Source organism: Vitis vinifera, chromosome 3, assembly GCF_030704535.1.
Source record: "Vitis vinifera cultivar Pinot Noir 40024 chromosome 3, ASM3070453v1".
NCBI lineage: Eukaryota > Viridiplantae > Streptophyta > Magnoliopsida > Vitales > Vitaceae > Vitis > Vitis vinifera.
Genome location: NC_081807.1, coordinates 2750674 through 2775684, shown reverse-complemented (window position 1 = coordinate 2775684; position 25011 = coordinate 2750674). Strand labels below are relative to the sequence as shown.

The 25011-nt window shown below is 39.9% G+C and overlaps 1 protein-coding gene across 1 annotated transcript; it reads left to right on the top strand.

Moving 5' to 3' along the window:
* Positions 1 to 1456: 1456 nt before the first annotated feature.
* LOC100245230 (uncharacterized) lies at positions 1457 to 24881 on the top strand. The gene is made up of 9 exons (XM_002279794.5): positions 1457 to 1981; positions 2557 to 2593; positions 2674 to 2752; positions 2842 to 2887; positions 2981 to 3079; positions 22407 to 22475; positions 22559 to 22913; positions 23032 to 23189; positions 23582 to 24881. The coding sequence occupies exons 1-9, from the start codon at positions 1526 to 1528 to the stop codon at positions 24533 to 24535; spliced, it is 2253 nt and encodes a 750-aa protein (XP_002279830.1). The 5' UTR covers positions 1457 to 1525; the 3' UTR covers positions 24536 to 24881.
* Positions 24882 to 25011: the final 130 nt, after the last annotated feature.

Below are 25011 nucleotides of genomic sequence, written 5' to 3'. Positions count from 1 at the left end.
TGGATTTGGTGAGGTGGACAATGTACGTGGATGAGGTAATAAAATAATAATTATCATAAATGCCCCATATTTTTTTTACTTCTACAAACTATTATTTGGCTTAATAATGAGAGAAGTTTTACTATTTTATTCATATTAAATATAATTATTGTTTGAGAAAGTGACAAGACAAAAGTTATTTTGCAAGTGGACAATGGTGAGAAGAAACAATAAAGATCATATTTGACTTAGGTGTATAGACATATAATAATATTATAAATGGAAATATTAGGAAGAGGAAATTAATATTTACCCAATTAAATAATAAAAAAATTAAAAAAAAGAGAAAATTAATATTGACCTAAAAATATAAAAAAAATTGTATCATATCTATTGACACATCAACTCCTATACGAGTTGATAAATGACAAATAATATTTACCTTTTTCGTTTAAATAGGTAGTATCGAAAAAAAATGGTCAAACAATTTCTAATATTACCCTTACAAAATCCAGTAGTTTTGATCGCTTTGTGAGTAGTAGCAGAAAGATGGAAAATCAAGAAAGAAAAGGCTATCAATTTCTGCTGCCTATCAAAAAAAGGAAATATCAACTTGTTACGGACGTGGAAATAGATAATCACATGTTTGATGAAGATGAAATTTTTGATCTAAATCTTCATTTCGTCACTGCTATTAACAAAGGGAAAGAGAGCATCACCACCGACGGAGAAGACAAAGACAAAAATCCTTCGATCATCGCAATAAATAAAGGTAAAGATAAAGTAGTAGATGAAAGCTCTCCGATCGTCACAATGAACAAAGGTAAAGACACAACATTAGATGAAAGTTCGATCACCATCGCTAGAGATAAGCACAAAGCCAATACATCATATCTAAGTCATCCAATGGTTAAAGTCGATGACATCTCCGTGGTAATATTTCTTATTTACTATTAAATTCAATACAAAAATCTAATAAAAAATAATTTTTAGTTGATTTAGCACTTAATTATTCTTATTAACAATGTTTTTCATGTGTTATTTTCTACCAGTTTTAATCATGAAGGAAATATTTTAGATGATTAAAATGCTTTATTGGTTGTTTGATTTCACTTTCAATTTATTTTATTTTTTCACTTCCAATATTATTTTTAATTAAAATAAAAAATACACATCGGAAATCTTCGAATTTTCTTACACATCAATGGGGAGTGGGGTTCAACTGATCAACACACCAGCAAAAACATCCTCAGAGAAACGCCGCAAACGCCTACCTCCGACTATGGGCCCGCACACTGCCACGTGGACACCCGAAGACAAGACAAAATTACTCCACCTCCGTAACGGGCCCCACCAAAAAGGTCCGCTGACGTCAGCAAGGGATGAAACGTGTCGTCTCTCTACGCGCAACTCGTGCGTGGGAGCGTCACGTGCCGAGCATGAGATAAAAAATAGAAACAAAAAAATAAATAAAAATAAAAAACAGCCCTGTTTAGAGAGAGAGAGAGGAGAGAGAAGAGAAGAGAGGAGAGAGAAGGAGGCGGAAATGGGTAAGGTAGTGGAGGAGAAGAAGAAGAAGAAGAAGGGGAGGCCGTCTCTGTTGGATCTTCAGAAGCGGAGTATCAAGCAAGAGCAAGAGCAAGAGCAGCTTCAACAGCAGAAGCAGAATTCTAATTCTAACCCTAACCCTAATTTGAAGTCTAGTACGGTTAGTTCTACGCCCGTCCGCCGATCCACTCGCCGGAACCCTAACCCTGACCCAGAGGAGGACGAAAACGATACCGTCGCCGCCGCCGAAGACGAGGAGGAATTGAGCGGGAGGAGGAGGGAGAAGAAACTGAAACTGGTACTGCGCTTGCCCTCGCAGTTGAATTCAGCGTCTCTGAATTCGGCGTCCTGCGGGTCGGATTCGAACGCGGAGGAGGAGAACGTTCCGGCCAGTCACAAGAAGCGGAAGATCAATGCGATCGGGGATGGATCCGGGCACGTGGACAGTGAAAAGGTGATCGATTTTTGGGGTTTTGGAGGCGGAGGGATGAATTTAAGGGTTTGGTTTTCGCGGATTTTGTGGGAGTGTGTCGAGTTGGGAGCGTCGGGTTGCTTTTTGAGCTTTATGGTTTATTTTATGGGATTTTTTTGTTGACACGGGTTGAATTTTCCTTGGATTTCTCACATTTAATTGAACTGCGTCGTTGATTTTCTGAAATCTAAGTGGGTGGGTTTGACTTGGTCAGGGTTTTGGGTATTTGAACTTTGAATTTTGGGGGAAGCAACAGCTTTTGTTCTTTCCTATTTGGGTATTTTTCAGTTCATAATACATTATTGATTGGTTGTATTTAATCAGTATTTATTTACTCGAATAATAAATAGTAGACCGTCAAGTCTGAGAAAAGTTCAAATTTGTCTTTTCTAATTTTTTTCTCATTTTCTTACTGTATTTCCCTTTTTGGGACTTTGAATTCTATGCTACTTTGCCTTTTCTTATAATGCAACTTTGCTTTTGATTTGATTTTTCCACTTCCCACAAAATATTTTTGCATGTCATCTGGCGTACTGATATTGGAGCAAATTTTGCAGGCAGAAAAGCCTATTTCTGGTGCAAGCAACCAACAAGGTTAGCTAGCAATCTTGCCGTCCTTGATTGAAAGGTTTTATTGTAAAGATTTCCATGTTTATGTGTGCAATTATGTGCAGGGACTGAGTTGGATGGTGGACCGGCTACCCCTTTACCCGATAAAAAGTTATTGGTGTTCGTCCTTGACAGACTTCAAAAGTATGTCTTTAAGGTTCCCAGATTTTATTTTGTTTCTTTAACATAGCTTTTGGTTGTCAGTTTACCGACGTTTTTCAATTTAAATTCAGGAAAGACTCTTATGGGGTTTTCTCAGAACCAGTGGACCCAAAAGAGGTGAGTTTTTGGATGATCCGATAATTTCTAAAATACTTGCATCTGTTGTCAAATTATTTTTGTGACGATGCATGTGTATGTTATTTTGTACAGCTTCCAGACTACCATGAAGTCATAGAGCATCCAATGGATTTCGGAACCGTTAGGAAGAATCTTGCTGGTGGAGCTTATGCCAGTTTGGAACAATTTGAGGTTGGTTTAGCATTTATGTGCTTGTTAACATCTCTTCTCTTACCCCTTATCTTCCCTTCTCTATTTTTGCGCAGGGTACTGAGTCACTTCTAGTGCTCATATAGTGATACTAATATTTAGTATTGGAGAAATTGATGTGTTTTGTTTTTTTTTTCTTCTTGTTGTGCCAATTGAATCTGACATACATATTTATTTTACAACCAAATTTGCCTTTCTGGAATCAAATTTGTTTCCTTTTAGCAATTTTATATCATCTATCCAGTTAGGGGGGAGGGAATGATTGCCTGCCATATTTGCTAAGTTTCCATATCTCCATTTCTCATTCTTTTCTGAGTTGAAATTAAATACTAGAACTTTGTTTGCATAAAGTTCTTTTAGCTATGTAGGAAACCTTTCATCTTCTCTCTTCTTTTTGGTTCCTATCTTTTTATCTATCTTGTTTCTTCTGTGGGAGGAAAACAGCTTGTTAGGTAGTTTGTTTTGTGCAAAGCATAAAACATGGAGTCAGGACAGAGTGGAAGATGGGGGGCAGAAGTTTGATATTACCTTTTTCCCTAGTAGATGTTCCCTTTGACAAAGTGGATCAAGCGGTTAGGAAGATCTACTATCCACTTATTTAACCAAAATGGGAGGAATAGTCAGTTGCTGCTAACATTTCATAATTTGTCTGTAGCTGATATCTTTCATAGACCTTGCTTGAAAGTGATCTTTGTTTCTTCTCAAGCGTACGCTGCTAAGGGGCTGAATTGTTGGCTTTATTTGCATATGGGTCTCCTTGAAGCATGAAATGAAATGGAAAATGTCTTGTCATATATGCAAACCATAGGATTTAATTACTAAATTAATGTTGTTTCAGAATGTAGCTGGAGTTGTTACGTGAAACAAGGACCTTGAATGTGCCGTGTTCCCAAATAGGCTTATTTGAGTTTGCTCGTGTTCCCAAATGAGCCAATTTTGAGCTCGAGTTCTAAGTGCTTAGCTCAATGTGTTGGGTTCAAGCAGTACCAAGCTCCCTTAGTTATGGTTTGTTTGGATTATTATGCTTATCAATAATGTTTGATTAAGATTATCCATAAAGTTTATTAGGAATTATTCTTTATTACACTTTTTATTATACACACACATAGACACACACATATACATATGTATGCTATTAAAAATTCATGAAGTTAATGGCCTGATATCAAAACTTACTTGAGACTGAAACATCTTGGATTTGGAACCAACTCCAAAGTGCTCTTATCTAAGTTTGTTAATGGGAATAGCTGATCCAAGCTTAATTTTGACTGCGGCAAGTTCCAAGAACCTACTAATTGGCGTGCTTCAACCTCTAAGGAAAACTCTTGATTTTTACTGCCCAGGCAGTTTAAATGTCTGTAGGATAAAGCAATTTCTGCAGTAAGCTTCAGGAAGTTCATTGGATAAATACAGAAGACATGAAGTTAAAGGAAACATAAAAGGAGAGGGAAAGTCGTGGAGGATGAATGTCTCTGAGGATAAGGGGAAACGATAGGATTTTTGAGGATAAGGGGAGAATGGAAGAGATGTTATGGGACTTGCTTCTTTTCTATTCCTCTCTTTGGGCCTTTTGTACTGCAGCTTTTAGCGGAGTTCCTCTTAGTTTTTTTACAACTCAACTGGACTGCGGTTTGCGTTTCAAAAGTTTGAGAGTGTTGGAGTTTTTCTTTGTATTTAGTTTTCTAAAGTTGAATGTTTTCTCTTTTGTTCAGTTTTTGTTTTTGTGGGAAGGACCTCTCATCCTTCTCTTATTTATTCTCTTTCTCTTGTATCTCTTCCTTCTCTTGTATCTTTTCTTCTTTTAATATATTTTTCTTTGTTTCTGATAAAAAAAAAAATGAATGTCTCTGAAGCTTTTATGGTTATTCCCTCAAGCGTCCTCGGTACATTGGAACCTTGTCTATGGGTCCCAAAGGATATTTGAGGAGTTCCATTTGGCGTGAATTCTGTTTCCAGATGGTTTATTTAAGTTAAATTTTGACTGGTTTTGAGTAATCCACGGTAGATGGGGATCAGAGGAGTGTCAGGGACCATATTGTTTCTGTGTTAAGAGCCCTTTTCAAGCCTGCTGGTTAGGGGATGACCATTGAGGCAAAGATCCTGTAATTTTTTAATGGTTGGCTATGAGCAATGAAGATGGGCTGCTCCAATCTTCTTGCGGAGGGGGATTCAACTATTGTTATCTCACAAGCATTGGAAGATGGAGGAGGACCTTGGACGTTTGATTAGTGGTGCATAAAATTATCGATGTCTCTAGTCACTTGAAATGAAGTCTTTTAGAAGCTGTGCCTTAACTAATAGCATTGTCAGTATCTTAGCTAAGCTCAGAGATGAGCAGCTGGTTTTTTTGGAATGGGTTTCTTACATCCCTGAGTTGACTAGATTTTCTCAGGGGTTGCAGATTTTGTCCCCTAGGTTCAAATTATGCAGCTTGCTTAGTTGTTTTTTGGTGCATTTTACACTTTCTTTTATTTTGGTCATGTTTTGTATATTCTGGAAGAATTTCTTGTCCTTATTGAGTACCTGACAAAAAAACATGGATTCTATAGAACTATATATATATATATATGTACTATACAAACGAATTGCAATTTTTAAGCTGAAAGTGAGAAGTGGTGTATCATGGGATTATAGTGCAAACTCTAGGGCCCATCTAGGGTTTTGAAACACTGAAAATATCCTTTACAATTGTAAATTGGGTCTCAACATATTGTCTTAAAATGTCATTCCCCAACAATAGTTTACAAATATATTGTAAAGGCAAGCAAAAATGCTTGTATGGAGGCTTGTGTTGTGCCATAATTTGGATTCCTGATTGGTGTTTGACTATGTTAGTGCAAAATAACCGTGGCACACAATCATACTCCCCCCGATATTGCTTCACTTGACCTAGATAATGCTCATCAAAGAACTTGATCAGATCATGCTAACATAGTAAAGCCAAAAGGAAGAAAAGCCCGCCGTTTCTGACTAACCACTACGGGACTGATTCAATAGTAGGGATGGATACCAACTATAATTGATTTATTTCGTTGCATAACAACCCATTGAACTTGGCCAAAATTTGTTGTGGATGTAAGGAAAGATGGGAGCTTGTGAGATGTTTAACTGGGTTCATTTATGTCATCTCCAACATCAAAGGCTTGCTCTAAGGTTACAATATATGGTACAAATGTTGAATATTGTGAAATTCTTGAGAGGAAATTGGTTTTATGAGGTGAAATGGTAAGGGCCTTTGCATGGTTAATCTCAAATGAGTTGATAAACCTTGGACCCTATTGGTCTCTTCTCATCCAAATCCTCATTTGCTCTATTAAGGCCTTGTTTGGACTGACTTCTTCTAATAAGCCAAAGACTTTTTTAAAGTTCAATCAAAGCTTTTGTATCTATTTAACTAATTTTATTGAAAAACTTTTGGTTTATAAGGAGCTTAATACAGAAGTAAGGAAAATGTTGCTTCTTGTAGAAGCCATTTTTTGGTTTATGCATGAAGGGATTTCATATTTATATTTTTGTTTTACTATACCAATATTGTCCCTTCAAAATTATGCAGTTGGCCCAAAAAGTCCTAAATGAAGCTTAAATTTTATTTTTTAGCCTTTCTTGCCGATCATCTATAAGTCAAGGACATCATTGAAAGTTAGGTCTTTGGATGGTTGGTGGATTATAAGAAGGCCAATATCATTGGTTTACTGCTAAGGAGTCCCTATAAACCCATTAGCACTAATTGTTACTTTATTAGTATGAGCTGTTGTTTTCTTATCAGAAACAAACACATTATTTATTTATTTATTTTTTGGATAACCAAGGAACCTTCCATGGATGAGCCTTTCAAACTCTCTATGGGAACCCAAACCTTGGGGTGTTGATCACGCTCGCCACAACCAGCATTGGGTAATCCAAGGCATTCGACTAGCAGCAAGAATCAAACCCAAGACTCTGCGCTTCTACCATTCATCTTAGCATTTGCCTTAACCAATTGGGCACTTGATGGGAAACCACATTCATTGATATTAATTGGAAAGTACAAATGAATGATGAGGAATCCTTCTAAAGTTTCCAAAATCTGATCAAAAGAAGAGATAGAGAAAAATGCCATACAAGGATAAGCAACTTGACACTCCTCAAGAGGGTAAAAAATTCCTTATAAAATAAACCCGATGCATTGCTCTGTGTGCTAAAAAATGAACAACATTATTAGTTGAACAAGGAGACAAAGTGAAAGAATAGTCTAAGGTGCATGGAACATTATTAGTATGAGCGGTTGTTGGCCAAACATATGTCCTTGCATTGCTCCTTTATTTTGAAGTTTGGAAGTTGTTTGCTCAACCTTGTGTATGGTTGGTCCAACAGGCATGACAGGTGTTATGGTTAAATCTTTCAAAAGAAATTTTTTGATAGACAAAGGCTTGTATTAAGAGACTCTAAAAACAGGGGGTGCAACCCAACGTATACAAGTAGTATACACAAGAAACCAAGCCAAGCACAAATCTTTCAAAAATTTTGAGAAGATCCTTTGAGGGCTAGTAGCACATAGAGCAATTGTCCTTGCTTTATCATGGGGTTATCTGGCTAGAGAAGAACGCTAGTTTGAAAGCAGAGGAAGAATAGTGGAAGGTGCTTGGGAGGGAACCTGCTACCTCCCAATTCTTTGGATGTACGTTGCCGAGGAGTTCTTTTTCGCATTTTTCTACTAGATGAGAAATCATGTTGATGGCCATTTCTTATTATATTTCTTATACTTCATTTTTGAAGGATTTATATTCTTCTTTAAATATTCTTTCTTTCTTTATATAAACTAATTTAGTTTCTCATTTAAAAAAGTAATGGTATATTGAAGCTGAGAGGAAAGGTAATAGGATGGAAGAGGGAATACTTAGATTGAGAAGTTCATTAATTCTTCCAAACCTCTTGAATGCAAAAGTTGGCACAATAAACAAATTTATGAAGTCTTAAAGTGTGTGCCATGAAGAAAAAAGACAAGCAATGAAAAAGATAGCAAGATAGTCAACTTATGCATTGCGGTTCAAATGGTAATGCTACAACTACTTTCATTCAAAAATACAAACTGAAATAATGATTGAATAAAAAGGGTACCTTAACTAGTGTTGCATTCTTAGGCAAACATAGGAAGTCAAAAGTTGCATTTACCTAAAATTTGGATGATGGAATGCCTAGAGTTTAGATATTGTGTTAGGATTATGTATTTTCATTTATGAGTTATTGTATTGAACACATGTTGCAACTCAGGTGGGTTGGTTTAGATTGAAGCCAATCAAAGCCCAATCCACCTCTCCTTAGGTTGAAATGTCTTCAACCTTTAACTTGAGGTCAATTTCATCAAGTTACTCAAGTTAGGTGAGCAACTGTTCTTTTCTCACTATTTATATGCAGCACATTTTCGGTCCAACATTGGGTTGATTCGGTTGCTTGAGTTAGGTAAGTAACTAGTTTTCTTTTACAACTTTATACATTTTGCCTTTATTGCTACTTTTATTATCAATTAATGATGCTTGAACAACTTGGTTTTCTAAATAATAAATCAATAGGTGGGATTTAAATAAGTTGTAGGAACAACTTAAAAATTTATAACAATTATACGAAAGGAAATTAATTAAACTTTTAATGTAAATCATTAAAACTTAGTTGAATTAGTGAGTTTTTTTGGATGAGTAAAGTGAGAAAGTATTATAAACCAAAGATGCCAAAACAAAGCACCAAAGCATACACGAAGTATACAATGGATGTCTATAGGCACCATAAAAAAAAAGGGACCAACAAAAAACAATGCCCCCTTTAAGAAGAGCCCAACCAATCAACAAATTATGTTACACATGGAGGACCAAAACCTAAAAACGACCTAGACCAAGCCCATTGATTACACAAGAAAGTGTGTTTTTTGTTATGCTTATAAATGCTAATAACTTCATTTGGAAAAATTCAGAGAGACTTCCTTTGGAGCGGTGGGCCTTATGAGGAAAGGCCTTATTTGGTGAATTGGGCTATAGTTTGTTCGGACAAAAAGCATGGGTGCCTTGGGTTTAGAAATCTCTCCATTATAAACAAGGCCATGCTAGGCAAGTAGATTTGGAGATTCGCTAATGAGAGTCATTCATTGTGGAAACAAATCATTATAGGAAAGTTTGGGGGATGGTGCTCAAGGGTAGTGCGGGATGAAGGAAATTAGAAAAGGTTGGATCGATGTAAATACCAAATCTTGTTTCATTGTTAGGAATGGCAAAGGATGACATTTTGGAAAGATAAATGATGTGGATATTTCACTTTGGAAGAGGCTTTCTTGAAGTTTTATTATATTAGTTGTCTCTAAAGATGCTTGGGTAGTAGAGATGTGGGAAGAGGAAGAGGAGGAAGGTCGGTGGAGTCCTCGCTTTTCAGGACGTTCAGCAATTAGGAGCATGAAGGAGTGGTTGAGTTTCTATGGAATCTGGAATGATCCTAATTAGAAACAATGAGGATGATAAGATGAGTTGGATGAAAACCAAGAGTGGTATATTCTCAATTAAATCTCCTTATGCTTCCTTGGCAAGGGGTGAAAGGGGCATTTTTTTTGGCCAACATTGTTTGGAACTCTAGGTGCCTACAAAGGTAGGTTTTTTTCCCCCTTTGTGAAGCTCTTTGGGGAAAGATTCTTATGATTGACCAGCTCAAAAGAAGGGCATGGAACAAGCCAAACAGATTTTACATGTGTAAACAGGATAAAGAATCGGTTGATCATTTACATCTTTATTGTGTCAAAATAAACATGTTGTGGTAATTGATATTCTCTTTGTTTGGTGTAACTTGGGTGATGAATTCCACGGTTAGAGAGAATCTTCTAAGTTGACATGGTTCTTTTGTCTGGAAGAAGCGAAAAAAAAAAGCTTGGAGGGTTGCCCAATTAGGGTTTTTTCCCCCCTTTGCGAAGCTGTTTGGGGAAAGATTCTTATGATTGACCAACTCAAAAGGAGGGCATGGAACAAGCCAAACAAATTTTTGACTTTGTTCCAAAACCTGTTGACGGAACCTGGTGGGTGGTGTCCAAGCTTGTATGGCTTGTTGTTTGAAGAATTGAAGGGGAGGATGCAGCTAGGCTAGAGGAGGTTTTCTTTGTCAAAGAGGTAGTCTTTGCTCTCTCTAATTTGAGCAGGGACAAAGCTCTAGGGTCGGATGGTTATCCCTTAGCATTCTAGCAATCTAGTTGGGAGTTTGTGAAGGAGGAGGTAGTGGGGTTTTTTTTTTTCCTGAGAATTTTACAAGCATGGTAGGTTTGTAAGAGGTCTCAATACTATTTTCTTGGTTTTGGTCCCAAAAAAAGGAGGGGTTGAAGACCTGTGAGACTTCAGACCTATTAGTTTGGTGGGAGGGTTGTACAAGCTACTAGCAAAGGTCACTAATTGGTTAAAGAAGGTGGTGGGTAAGGTGGTATCTTCATCCCAAAATACTTCTGTTGAGAGCAGGCAAATCTAGGATGTTGCGTTGATCTCTAATGAGGCTATAGATTCTTTACTGAAAAGAAATGAGAGCGGGTTGCAGTGCAAGCTTGACTTAGGGAAGGCGTATGATCACTTAAATTGGGATTTTCTGCTCCAGGTAATGCAAAAAATGGGGTTTGGAGAGAAATGGACAAGATGGATAAAGTGGTGCATTTCTACAATGACATTCTTGGTTCTGATTAATGATACTCCATCGAGGTTCTTTCACAACTCTAGGGGATTAAGGCAAGGACACTCCTTTTCGCCCTATCTTTTTATGATTGGAATGGAAGCTTTAAGTTTCTTTATTAAGAGAGCGGTGAGTGGGGGATTTTTGACAGGCTGTAAGGTTAAAGAGAGGGGTGGTGAGGGGGTTCAAATCACCCATTTTCTGTATGCTAATGACATGTTGATTTTTTATGAGGCTTCTAAGGACCAACTAGCTTACTTGAGTTGGTTGTTAATATGGTTTGAAACCATCTTTGGTTTGAGAATTAATTTGGACAAAAGTGAGATTCTACTAGTATGGAGGGTGGAGAATTTGGAGGAATTAGCCCTTAAGTTTGGTTGCAAGACAGGGGCGCTTTCTTCCTCTTATTCAGGGCTTCCTTTGGGTGCTTCACACAAATCAATGGCGGCTTGAGAAAGGGTGGAGGAGAGGTTTCAGAAGAGATTATCCACGTGGAAGAGACAATTTATTTCTATAGGAGGGAAACTCATTCTCATTCATAGTACTTTGTCTAGCATGCCTATTTACTATATGTGTTTTTTGCGTATGCCTAGAGTGGTTAGATTAAGGCTTGAGCAAATCCAAAGGGACTTCCTTTGTGGTGGGAGGGCTTTGGAGTGGAAGACTCATCTTGTCAAGTGGGCGGTTGTTTGCTTAGATAAAAGTAAGGGTGGATTGGGTGTTAAATGCCTGTCTACACTTAATAGGGTCCTTTTGTGTAATGAAGTTGGCACTTCATGGAAGAAAGGAGGGCTCTTTGGAAGCAAGCTATTAGTAGGAAGTTTGGAGTAGAAGAAGAGGGGGTGATATACTCTCGAAATGAGACAGTTGGGAGTGGGGTTGTGAAAGGAGATTAGGAAGGAAGGTTCATTGTTGAGCAACAATATTGTGTTTTCCGTGGGTAATGGTAGAATAGTTAGATTTTGGAAGGATAAATGGTATTGAGGCTTTTTGTGACTCTTTCCCTTTTTTGTATGCTTTGGCGGTATCAAAAGAGGAGTGGGTGGCGGAGGTTTGGGACCATTCGGTTGAGGAGGGAGTGGAGTCTTTGTTTTTCTAGGGCTTTCAATGATTGGGAGGTGGACTTGGTGGAACGACTCCTCTTGACAGTTCAAGGGAAGAGGGTAAGTGCAGATTTGGAGGATAGGGTGTTATGGAAAATGACTAAAGATGGGATTTTTTCTGTTAAGTCCCTATACAGTGTAGTGGAGCTTGGAAATATAGTCCTGTTTCTAAGGAGTATCATATGGAGCCCTTATGTTCCTCCCAAAGTGGGTTTTTTTGCATGAGAAGCCTCGTGGGGGAAAGTCTTAATGTTGGATCAGCTAAAGAGGAGGGGGTGGACCCTAGTTAACAAATGTTTCTTTTGTCTTGATGATGAAGAGTCTACTAATCACATCTTAATCCATTGCATGAAGACTAGGGTTTTGTGAGAGTTACTATTTGCTCTTTTTGGTGTGTCATGGGTTCTTCCATTCTCGATTAAAGAGACTCTTTGGTTGGTATAGGTCCTTTGTAGGCAAGAAGTGTAAAAAGGCTTGGATGCTGGCTCCTTTATGCCTTTTTTAGGCGGTGTGGAAGGAAAGAAACATGATAGCTTTCGACAATGAAGAGCTTTCAATTCATAGAATGAAGAATTCTTTTGTGTGTAGTTTTTGGTCTTAGACCAAGTTGTATATAGATGATAGACCTTTACCTTTAATCGACGTTTTTTATTGGTTGGGTTCTAGGTGAGAGCGGGTGAGGTTTTTTGTATTCCCTTTTATTTTTTATTGTTTTTGCCTTTTGGTGCTTGCTGTATACTTCCTGTATGCCTTGGGTTGGCCTTTGGGCTCCATTTTTTCCTCATTTATAAATTTTCTTCTGCTTTTACCTATCATAAAAAAAGAAGTTTTTTTATATAGTGAAAATATATAGAAAAGATATGCATACACATGCATATAGGCCCGTATACGAATATAGTTGATTTCATAGGTTGGTTGGGGCTGGGATGAGGGAGAGAGTATTTTTTGTGTGTTCCCTCTTTCCATTTTTTGCCTAGTGTACTTTGTATATGTCTTGTGTACTCTTGTGCGCCTTTATCACCTATTAATACACTCTCTTACTTATATATATATATATATATATTGGAAGCAAAAAGCATGGAGTAGATAGTTTGATTGAAAGAGTTGAAAGCATATCATTCAATGGGAAAATATTGAATAGTAGAGTTTTGAAATGTTTAATTTAAAAGAAAAATGAGTTTAATGTATAGATTTATCATAAAATCTATAAAAATAAACTTCAATTTTTAGATTTGATTTTTTAGTTCCAAATTCTGGAGGAGGTAGAAGACGGTTTACTGTGGAATCTAAAGCTTATGATCTTGTGATTGATGAAGTAGGAGGAAAGCTGAGAGGATGCATTTGGGAGAGATGTAAAGGGCTATCATCTTGGATCAGATTTGGAGATGCAAGCCTCAGTAGTCTGCTGGTAGGTGTGGAGTCCTGCTGTAGAGATAGAGATGATAGTAATTGGTCCCTCGCATGGGAGGAGGAGAATAGGAAATATAGATTGGAGCGTCGTACAAATGAGGCGGGTAGATTCATTCTCTGTTCTGTTCGTGATTTGGAGGCAAAAAGGTTTTGCTTAATTTTTCCAGAAGGAAAGAGGCTATCTGGAGGATGGAACACCTTGGCTGAGAAGCTGAGAGAGGTTGGGGTAGCTCCTTTTAGAGGAGTAAAGGACCCTCTTTCTCTTGAGGTGCTGAAGAAGGAAAAAGAGCCTGATCAAAGGACATATGCAGATGTAGTAAATCTGAGATTGGGGAGACTTGGGGACAAGGTTTGGCTGGAAGGGGGAGGGAGGGTGAAGCCTGGTAGATTAGAGCAGCTGGGTCGTTGCTTAGTGGGTAGATGGGATAAGGTGGAGAACCATCCTCCTGCGTTGGTTTTTCTGAAAAACTGGGCTGTCCACGCTTGGCTCCTCAAAGGAAAGCTGGACATAGCTGTAATGGGAGGTGGGCTATTGCTATTTGAGTTCGAATTGATGAGTGAGGCCGAGCGTGTTCTTGCTAGAGGGAAGAGAAAGGTTCTAGGCAGTGTTTTAATGATGGAAAGATGGCACCCGGAGGTGGGGTGTTTCAGCAATGGTGTTTTTGCTAGAGAGGTATGGGTGAGAGTGGTAGGTCTTCCCCTTCATTTATGGAATCGAGAGGTGTTTAAGTTGATAGGAGATGGTTGTGGTGGGTTCATTGCTGTGGACAACAAGACGGAATCAATGGCAGAGCTGCAATGGGCTAGATTGTTGGTGAAATCGGTGGGCAGGGACACACCTTCCTCCGTCCAGATTGCGGATGAGATGGGGTGCTTCTCAGTCCAGCTGTGGTGGGAATCCCCACCTTGGTTCTCTCAGGTGGTGCCGGCGGGAAGTGCTCTCGGGAAAGGGGATGCAGTGGCTGTAGAAGTTGCAGGGAGTGGGTCTCGTGAAGAGTGTAGAGGAGGCGTGATCGTGAAGGTTGGACAGCCGATGGAGCAGAGGGGAGCAGGTGAGCCGCCCTGTGGTAGTTCTTCAAAAGGGATTTCAGGCTGTCCATATGAGTTGGCTGGTAGGGGGCCTGGAAAGGAGGTGACTGATGGAGAAGACAGCTGCGGGATCAGCAGTCGAGGGGGAGGGAAGTTAGCAAACATGGGAGGTTTTAAATCTGGGCCAGCTGCTTGTGTTTTTGGGCCTGATTGGGAGGCCCAAGCCAGGAGCGGGCTTGGAGATGGTGGTCTTAAGTCAGAATTTGTGGGAGTCCAGACGTTTGGGCCAGATTGTGAGCCCAGGCCCATCACCTTAAAAGGGTGGGTAATGGGCTGCGAGGAAAGGCCTTTCCTCATAAAGGGGTTGATCGAGGGCTGCGAAGAGAGGGCCGACATAGGTTTTGAACCGGTGTTGGGGGGATTAAGAGAAAATAGGGCTTCTCCTCGTGCCGAGGTCGGGGGGATGGAGATTAGGGCTTCGATGGAAGCTTCGGGTGGCCAAGTTAAGGAAGACGGGGGGATCGCTTGCATCCTTGGAGGAGATTGGAGGGATTCCGAGTCTCTAATGGCGAAGGCGAGAGCGCGGATGTCCGAAGAAGCGCTGCTAGCTGAAGCATCCAGGTACGAGCCCGTCATCGATGTTCTTGGGGGGGTTCGGGTCCACTTCTCTTCTTCTTCTCTTTCTGGGTGCGATCGGGCTATGGTGGTGGGGGTTGTTAGGGATCCGGTAGTTATTGACGAAGAAGATGGGTATCATGCTCCGTTGCGAGCGTTGTTGACTGATGGCAGGCCGTGGGAGATGAGTACAGAGGGGGGAAAGAACAGGGGTGTCAGGTCAAAGGAGAGTGAGGATCTGGAGGAAGAAGAGGACCAGGGCAGCGGTTGGGATGACAGTAGCTTGGCTAAGTTCAGCAAGTCCTTGGGATTCTCGACAGTTGGTGTTGAGGGGGAAGTTCTTAAACTTCTGTTAAGGCTGAAATCAAGGAGGGATCAAGGCAAGAAGAAAGGAAGTTCAGGGATGACTAGGTTTGATAGGAAAGTGAAAAAATTGGAATGGTCGATTAATTATGAAGGAGAAAGCAGGAAGAAAGGCTCGGATAGAAGAAACGGGGACAGAGCCCTGTGCCTCAAATGAAGATTAAAATCCTATCTTGGAATGTCCGGGGGGTGAATGACAGAAATAAGAGGAGTTCAATTAAGGCCTTAATTAGAGCCCAAAAAGTGGATTTGGTATGCTTGCAGGAGACTAAAATGTCTCAGATGTCTCTAGGGGTGGTGAGAAGTCTTGGTGTGGGGAGATTTTTAGATTGGGGAGTTCTAAATGCGAGAGGGGCAGCTGGAGGGGTGTTGGTTTTTTGGGACAAAAGAGTGCTGGAGCTGGAAGGGATGGAGGTAGGTCTTTTCTCCGTCTCCTGCCGGTTCAAAAACTGTGAAGATGGTTTTAATTGGATTTTTTCAGGAGTGTATGGCCCTACAGTAAAGAGATATAGAGAGCTGTTTTGGGAAGAGTTAGGGGCCATCCGCGGGCTATGGAGCGATCCTTGGTGTATCGGAGGTGATTTCAATTTAATTAGATTCCCGAATGAGAGCAGAAGAGGGGGAAGATTGTCTTCTTCAATGAGAAGATTCTCGGAAGTGATTGATGAATTGGATTTGAGGGATCTTCCCCTTCAGGGGGGTCCTTTCACCTGGAGTGGAGGCCTGAATAATCAAGCTATGACCAGGTTAGACCGTTTCTTGGTGTCGGAGGATTGGGAGGATCACTTTAAGGGGGCGGTGCAGTGTACCCTCCCTAGGCCTGTGTCCGACCACTTCCCTATTCTATTGGATGGGGGAGGGGTTAGAAGAGGTCCTGTTCCTTTTCGGTTTGAAAATATGTGGCTTAAGGAGGAGGGATTTAAGGATCTGTTGAAGGGGTGGTGGCAGAGTCTAAGCTTTAATGGCTCGTTTAGCTTCATCCTTGCTGAGAAGTTGAAGGCGTTGAAGGCTATTCTAAAGTCGTGGAATAAGGAGGTTTTTGGGCAGGTGGGTGTCAATAAGAAAGTGGCTCTGGACAAGGTAAATTTCTGGGATGGTCAGGAGAAGCTTCGTCCCTTATCTTTGGAGGAATTGGAAGCTAGAAAGGCAGCAAAGGGGGACTTCGAAAAATGGGCCCTAATGGAGGAGGTTTCTTGGAGACAAAAATCAAGAGAAGTTTGGCTTAGGGAGGGGGATAGAAACACAGGCTTTTTTCACAAAATGGCTAACTCCCATAGAAGGAGAAACTGCCTGTCCAAGATTAAAGTTGATGGTGTATGGCTAACTGAGGAGCAGGAGATAAAGAGGGGTGTGGTTAGAGCCTTCAAGGACCAGTTGACTGACCCGGGGGGCTGGCACCCCTCTATGGAAGGTCTGGATTTTAATAGAATTGGTGATGAGGATGCAGCTGGTCTGGAGGAGGTGTTTTCAGAGGAAGAGGTCCTCAAGGCTCTTTCAGACCTAAACGGGGACAAAGCTCCGGGTCCAGACGGCTTCCCCATTAGGTTTTGGCAATTTTGTTGGGATGTTGTCAAAGAAGAGATTATGGGTTTTCTGTTAGAGTTTCATGAGCGCGGCAGATTCGTTAGGAGCCTAAATTCGACCTTCCTGGTCCTAATCCCAAAAAAACCTGGAGCCGAGGACCTTAGAGACTTCAGACCGATCAGCTTGGTGGGCGGATTGTATAAACTGTTGGCAAAAGTGTTAGCCAACAGACTTAAGAAGGTAGTGGGCAAAGTGGTGTCTTCAGCTCAAAACGCTTTTGTTGAAGGAAGACAGATTCTTGATGCTGCCCTTATTGCCAATGAGGCAATAGATTCTCTGTTGAAACGAAACGAGTGTGGATTGTTATGTAAATTGGATTTAGAGAAGGCATACGATCACATAAATTGGAACTTTTTGATGGTTGTATTGCAAAGCATGGGATTTGGGGAGAAGTGGATTGGGTGGATATCCTGGTGCATCTCTACAGCAACGTTTTCAGTTTTGATCAATGGCACCCCGGAAGGCTTCTTCAACAGCTCAAGGGGGCTGCGGCAGGGGGACCCCATATCTCCTTACCTATTTGTGATAGGAATGGAGGCCCTTAGCAGGCTGATCCATAGAGCAGTGGAGGGAGGGTTCCTTTCAGGCTGTAGGGTTGATGGAAGGGGTGGGAATGGGGCCTTAGTCTCTCATTTGCTGTTTGCCGACGACACATTAGTGTTTTGTGAAGCTTCCGAAGATCAGATGGTCCATTTAAGCTGGTTGTTGATGTGGTTTGAAGCCATATCAGGTTTGAGAATCAACTTGGACAAAAGCGAAATTTTACCGGTTGGTAGAGTGGAGAATTTGGAAAATTTGGCTCTTGAGGCTGGCTGTAAAGTGGGTAAGCTGCCTTCTTCTTATTTGGGGATCCCTTTGGGGGCAAACCACAAGTCGGTGGCTGTTTGGGATGGAGTGGAAGAGCGATTTCGGAAACGGCTGGCCTTGTGGAAGAGGCAATTTATTTCCAAAGGAGGGAGAATTACTCTAATTCGGAGTACATTGTCAAGCATGCCTATATACTTGATGTCCTTACTCCGAATGCCAAGAGTGGTGAGTCTAAGGTTGGAGAAAATTCAAAGGGACTTCTTGTGGGGAGGGGGTGCTTTGGAGAGGAAGCCTCACTTAGTTAACTGGGATACTGTTTGCATGGATAAGAGGAAGGGGGGTTTGGGAGTTAGACGTCTTTCCATCCTTAATAGGGCCCTTCTTTGCAAGTGGAATTGGCGGTTTGCGATTGAAAGGGAGAACTTTTGGAGGCATGTCATTAGTAGGAAGTTTGGGGAGGAAGAAGGGGGGTGGAGTTCTAGAGAAGTGAGGGAGAGTTATGGGGTAGGATTTTGGAAGGAAATAAGGAAGGAAGGTGCCCTTATGCAAAATAAAGTCGCTTTTTTAGTGGGGAATGGTAGAAGGGTAATATTTTGGAAAGATATATGGTGGGGGAATCTCCCCTTATGCAATTCTTTTCCCTCCTTGTATGCTTTTGCTTTCTCTAAGGAGGCTTGGGTAGAGGAGTTTTGGGACACTTCGGGAGTGGAAGGGGCTTGGTGTCCTAGATTTTCTAGGCCCTTCAATGATTGGGAGGTGGAGGAGGTGGAGAGGCTTCTTTTGACAATCCGAGGCGCAAGGCTTAGTCCTATTATGGAAGATAGAATGATGTGGAAAGTGACTTCGAATGAGAGTTTTTCAGTTAAATCGCTCTATAATGATCTATCTTCAAGAAGAGCTGGTCTTTTCCCTCATGGGTTGATATGGAACCCTAGTGTGCCGTCCAAAGTGAGTTTCTTTGCTTGGGAGGCTGCTTGGGGTAAGGTGCTTACTATGGACCAGCTTAAAAAGAGGGGTTGGGCTGTTGCTAACAGATGTTTTATGTGCTGTGAGGAAGAGGAGTCAATTGATCATATCCTTATTCATTGCTCTAAGGCAAGAGCCTTATGGGATTTATTGTTCGCCCTTTTTGGAGTGTGTTGGGTCCTCCCTTATTCGGCTAGAGAGACCCTTATTGAATGGAGGGGCTTTATGTTGGGCAAGAAGCATAGAAAGGTGTGGAAGGCAGCCCCGTTGTGCCTCTTTTGGGCGGTTTGGATGGAAAGAAACAGGATTGCTTTCGATAATGAGGACTTTTCGGTTCATAGGTTGAAGAATTCTTTTGTTTGTAATCTTTGGGTGTGGACAAAATCAATTGTAAATGTAGATCCTCTCACTTTACCTAGTTTTCTTGATTGGCTAGGCGCTAGATGAGGGTCGGGTTTGTTTTCCTTTCTCTTGGGTGTGCTTTAAGGGTCCTTTGTATACTCCCTGTATGCTTTGGGCTTTCCTTTTGGTGCCCTTTTCTAATATAATTCTGTTTTTGCCTATCAAAAAAAAAAAAAAGTTCCAAATTCTGGCTAAGCATATATACTTGTACATGTTCTTGATATTTGTCTGTGTCATTTATGAAGTTCTAACATTTTATGCTTGTCATTATTCCTTCCTTGCCCAAAAAAAAAAGCAAACTAATATAATACATAAAAGTTTTCATTTACCTATCACCATCATTTTCAATGTCAAACATTCAAACCATTTAAATGAAAATTTTCCTAATAAATTTATTTATCTTCCAATATGGTCTTTGATAACTAAATAGTTTTTTACATAGGATTATTTTAGCTCTTTCTCCTTTTTATGATCAATTTCTAACATTTTTGTTTATTTAATTAATATAATAATTTTTTGGACAAAAAAGATTGAATTTGAATTTTTTTTTTTTAAATTATGAAAAATCGTTGAAGGTGTGTGCATTGTAAGATACGAATTGCGATTCTTGTCAATTTTCATAAAAATGTATCGTATCGTGTATCGTAAGTTTTTAACAATTATGGTTATAATAGATTACATAGAAAAAAGGCATGAAACACTTGTTCTTTTTACATATTTTTAGTAAGTAATGGTGAGATTCTTTTGTAAGTGTTTGAGGTCAAAATTGGCTTTCGACACGTGGTCATTGGTGCCTCTATTCCCATTTATTGGTGCATTATTTGTAGACAACACATTTATGTTAAGCAGGATTAATGCATGTGATAATTTCTATTACATATTTATTGCTAGTTCTGTTTTTTTTTTTTTATAAGCCATTTGTACTCCCATATATTGGTGCATTATTTGTAAACAATGCACTTCTATTATGCGGGATTAACAGGCAATATAATTGAGGAATTATGTAAGGCAAAGCAATATAAATTGTAGAATGAATTAATTGCTTACCTGATGGATCTGATCTAACTTGATCTTTGATGAACCTTCATATTTAGGTGAGGTTGGTTTGACTTTAGATACTTCAGAGTTCCAACAGTATTGTGCATTGGTTATGTTCTGTTGTTACTAAAAAAAAATTATCAACTTGTATCAGCTCCAAGTATGGTATATTCAACAATCATTACTTCTGGGGACTTTATCTGGGGTGAGCTTAAAATTCTTAGTGAGGTTGTATTTTTCGCTAGACAAAATTAATTTATTCTTATTTATGGCTGAAGTTACTTCCTGACAGTCGGAAGTTTGTGAAGGGTGCACCTAATAGGGCATCCACAATACTCAAATAGCCAATTCAGATTATTCTAAGGTGTCTTTTTCCCTTCCATTACCTTCTCTCTTATTTTGCAAATTTAGAGAGTACAATTATGGCACTTGGAACTTACAAGCAACCTCTGAAACCTAAACAAGCGAAATGGTTAGGCTAGCTCTTGTCAAAACTGTGTTTCAGTAACTTGAGTACTGGTGTTGGGTGGTTGTCTAAGTGTCAAATTTGTTTAATCCCTAGATATTAAGAAACATGGTGTGATGAAATAGTTGAATTTCCCTTTTTCTTGTTATATCCCCTAGGTCATATTGAGGTGTATAATTAATTAGGATGGAATGCCAACTATGAGTCTAGTGTGACAAGGAAATATGAGTTTATTTGTCAGTTTTCTTTTCTTCTTTTTTTTATTCATTTTTTCATTGAACACTCTTGTAGGATACATATATGACCGATAGGCATTCTGGACATGTACACACTGAAACCCTTGTTATGTCAATGTCCAACACAGGCACTTCACATACTTAGGAGTGCCATATAACATAGGTTCAAACTGGATCACCGAGCAAGTCTTACCTCACATTCTTTCCATATTACTAATTATATGCATTTAAAACTTTAGATTTTGGTGCTCTTGTATGCTTTTGGGTCAGCCTCAAGGTGCCCTATTCTAATATATGCTTTTTGTGTGTTTGCCTATCAAAAAAAAAGATTGTTAGATGCTTACCAATTCAAATATTTATTTGTTGGGATGCTTATTAGTTATTTATTGTTGATATTGAAAATATGTAGGCATGTACTATAGAATTTTAATCTTTGTATCATTGAAACCTTTAAAGCACTATTTATACTTTCTTCCTATACGGTGACCTTTTCTAGACGTTATTTTTTTCCATTCATTTGTGAGATTCTTCCTGTTGTATATTCATGCTCTTGACAAGGACACACTTGCTGATGATAATCTACGTTATTTTTGTTATGTAATATGGCTCTTTTGAGACATGAGATCATTGTTGTCTTCTTTCACCATCTGTTGGCATCCATTCATGGCCCCACTTCTTTGATCACCTCATGCAATTTTAAAACCATCTATTTAGTGCACATCCTGTATGGCAGCTACAGCAATGTTGCAGATGTGCTGTAATAGTTGAATGTTATAGCAAGAACATAGGCAATTACTGTAATAGTCGAATGCCATAGCTGCCAACACACTGCTTAACACCTCTCCTCGTCTGTTTGTGTGCCTGCTCAATGTGGGGAGAGGGGTTGGGAGGTCCAGTGACACTCTGCATGTTTTCTTTCCAAATAGGCCATATATTGGTGGTATCAATTGTTTGGGAAATGGGTAGTGCTATTTTTATTTTATTTTATTTTTAAATCCTCTGTGCTTCATGGTGCCCTTTGTATACTATCTGTTACTTGATTGCACTTTCTCTTTCTTAGGTGTTTTTCTCTTAATGATATTTAAATTTGCTGAGCCTGCTCGAAGCATCATTTCTTTTTTTGGCATAGTTCAACAAATATTTCATAGAACTGTTTGAAGTGTATTTCTTTGTTGTTTAGAATGACTTGATTACACTGTAACTAGTTGTTGTTGAGATCATCTTGTGGGTTCAGCTGTCAATTGTCTATTATGTGTACTCCTATTGACCATCCAATTGTATAATTCATAGTAGATTGTTCTGATTTTGATTACTATTTATGAAATGACTGTTTTCTGCAATAAGCTCATCCTTTGATAAGTTGTTGAAGAAACGGATGAGAGTAAAATTTTTTTTATTCATTTGATGATTTGGAAATTTCTCTCTACTTTTTTCCCCTTTTTTGAGGAGATAATTTTCTGTGATTGACATTTTTAGTTTGCCATAAACTTGCGGGGTATATTGAAAATGAATTAGGCTGATATCTTAATACAAGGATTCTACAAAGACACTCTTGATGTTTATGTTTGAAGTTTGCAAGAATACTGGAATTTTAGTCTAATTAATTGAGATTTTGATTGCATTTGCAGAAAGATGTTTTCTTGATCTGTTCAAATGCGATGCAGTACAATGCCCCAGATACCATTTATTTTAAACAGGTATAGTCAACTCGTAGTCTCTATCCTGCCATCTTCAGACCATCTGTGGGTATTCTTTGAATTTTTGGTTATGTTGTTGCCAGGCACGATCCATACAAGAATTGGCGAAGAAGAATTTTGAGAATTTAAGGCAAGATAGTGATGACAATGAGCCCGAGCCGAAAAGGAGAGGTAGACCACCAACCAAGAATATAAAGAAGCCTCTGGGCAGGCCTTCTTTGGAGCGGCCTGGTTCAGAGTTTTCCTCAGATGCAACTCTTGCTACTGGGGGAGAAAACACCATGTGGTCCAATCATGATCTGAGAAAGGGAGCTCTTATTTCAGACAAATCTGGTCCTGCTGATTCATTCGGCCGGTCTTTGCATGGCACCCGCTACAGTGATGGTAATACTGGTTGGTCTGCTGATCAGAAATTAGAGAGACATGATGAATTTACAGGTTTGAAACTTGAGAATTGGCTGATCTTTTCTCCTTTTTGTCTTGTTTAGCTTTTATCTCTACCAGTTTTCTGAGGGAGATGTGACGTTTTTTCCTTTTTCTTTTCACTTTTCTGCAGGTTCTATTTTGAAAGGTATTTCCCTGAAGCATGCAAAGAAGCCATTTGTACTTGATGAGAACAGACGCAATACCTACAAACAATCCTCTTCAATAGCTGTTGGGAGAGAGCCATCTGTGTTGACTACCTTTGATGGGGAGAAGAAACAGCTAATGCCTGTATGTATCTCTCTGATGTTTTGTATGTACTATTTAGTTGATTCTTTCGAAGAGGACAATCAAGCAGTCACTGGTTTGGATGGAGGATGGAATTCATCCACTATTAGATAACGTAGAGTATTCGGCTATATAATTTTGTAACTATGGCAATGAGCCTTGATTTTTTGCTTTACTTTTAATAGCCATTCAACAAAAGACTGACCCAATAAGTGAAAAAGCAGCCAGATTGGTCCTCAGTGGTTTTCAATAATAATTTCCTAGGACCCTTTCACTGAACTGTCCCTAGATTCCTGAACATCTGCTTTATGCTTTGGTGCATCTATGTATGTGGGGCATCTTATCTGTGCCTTTGCTTTAATCAGTTATTTGACTTGGGTGCTCATATGAATCAGGTGGGGCTTAACGCAGAGTATGGTTATGCAAGGAGCCTGGCTCGATTTGCTTCCAACTTGGGCCCTGTTGCCTGGAAAATTGCTGCAAAGAAGATTGAAAAGTCTTTGCCTCCTGGAGTGAAGTTTGGACCAGGATGGGTAGGAGAGAATGATGTTATACCTCCAAAGCCACTTTTCGTTCCTTCATCAACACCACTCTCATCACTCCCGGGAGATTCTATACCTTGCAGTATGGATTCTCAGGAGGATAAACCATCACAGAAGACTGGAGGAATCGGTTTACCAGAGAGGAATGTGCTTTCAGCTCGTGCAGCCCTGGCTAACCATCCGGGCAAGTCTCTCCTTACATCTGCTGCTGCCTCACCTCTCATCAATACTGCTAACAAAGCTTCGGGACCCAGCAGTGGAAGCACGGAAGCTAGTATTGGATTGAATGCACAATCTGGGTTCAGCATACTAAATAGCAGTGCTGGTGCTGTCAGGCCCAGACCACCCTTCCAAATTCATCAAGGCCCCACTGCCCTCCATCCTGGCATGAACGGCTTCAATGGCGCCTATGGTTTCAACATTCCAACTCAGATGGGAAAACCAATGGGAGCTGCCAGGCCAACTGGGTTCAACCTCCAGGCTCCTCAGATGCTCGATGCCATCTCCCGAACCACCCCCAACTTCGGCCATCCAGGGATGGGAAATAACCTAACCCCCGAGGACCCCAAGTTCTTGGAAAAATCAACTACAACCAACTCGAGCAGCCCATTATTACCTCATCCAGGAGGAGAGGCCGCCGCTGCCCCACGAGTAGGGCCCCATCCACAGCCCTCCTGGCCGGGACTGCCACCCCAACAGCGACAAGATTCAGTACCCCCTGACCTTAACGTCAGATTCCAGTCTCCAGGATCTCCTAGCTCTAGCAAGGTCGACTCCACACAGCCTGATTTAGCTCTGCAGCTCTGAGAAATAATTGAATTATTCTTTTTCCATTTTCATTTTTTCCCCTTTAAATTAAGTTTAACCATAGAATCATGGGATGAGAATTGCTGGTTCCTCCTTCAATGTGGAGCCGAGCCAAGCCAAGCCAAGGCTGACTGTTGTAATAGTGTAGGTTGGTTGTTGTACAGATCAATGTATCCTAATTCTTAGGCCATAAGCAAAAAAAAAAAAAAACAAAAACAAAAAAAAAAGTTGGCATTTGTAACATCAGAAACCCATGATTGTAGTGCCCAGATAATTGTAAGACAGCTTATTTTATATTCCAAACTGATCGATCTTACAAGAAAGAAAAGGCCAAGCTCTGATCCAATGAGTCTCCCATATTTGGCTCTGAATCCCTTTCTTCAGTTTGTTCTATATAAATAACATAAACCTGGTGAAAACCCATGAAACTTTACACTCGTAATGCCACTTCTCATGCAACGTATGACTGACAGTTG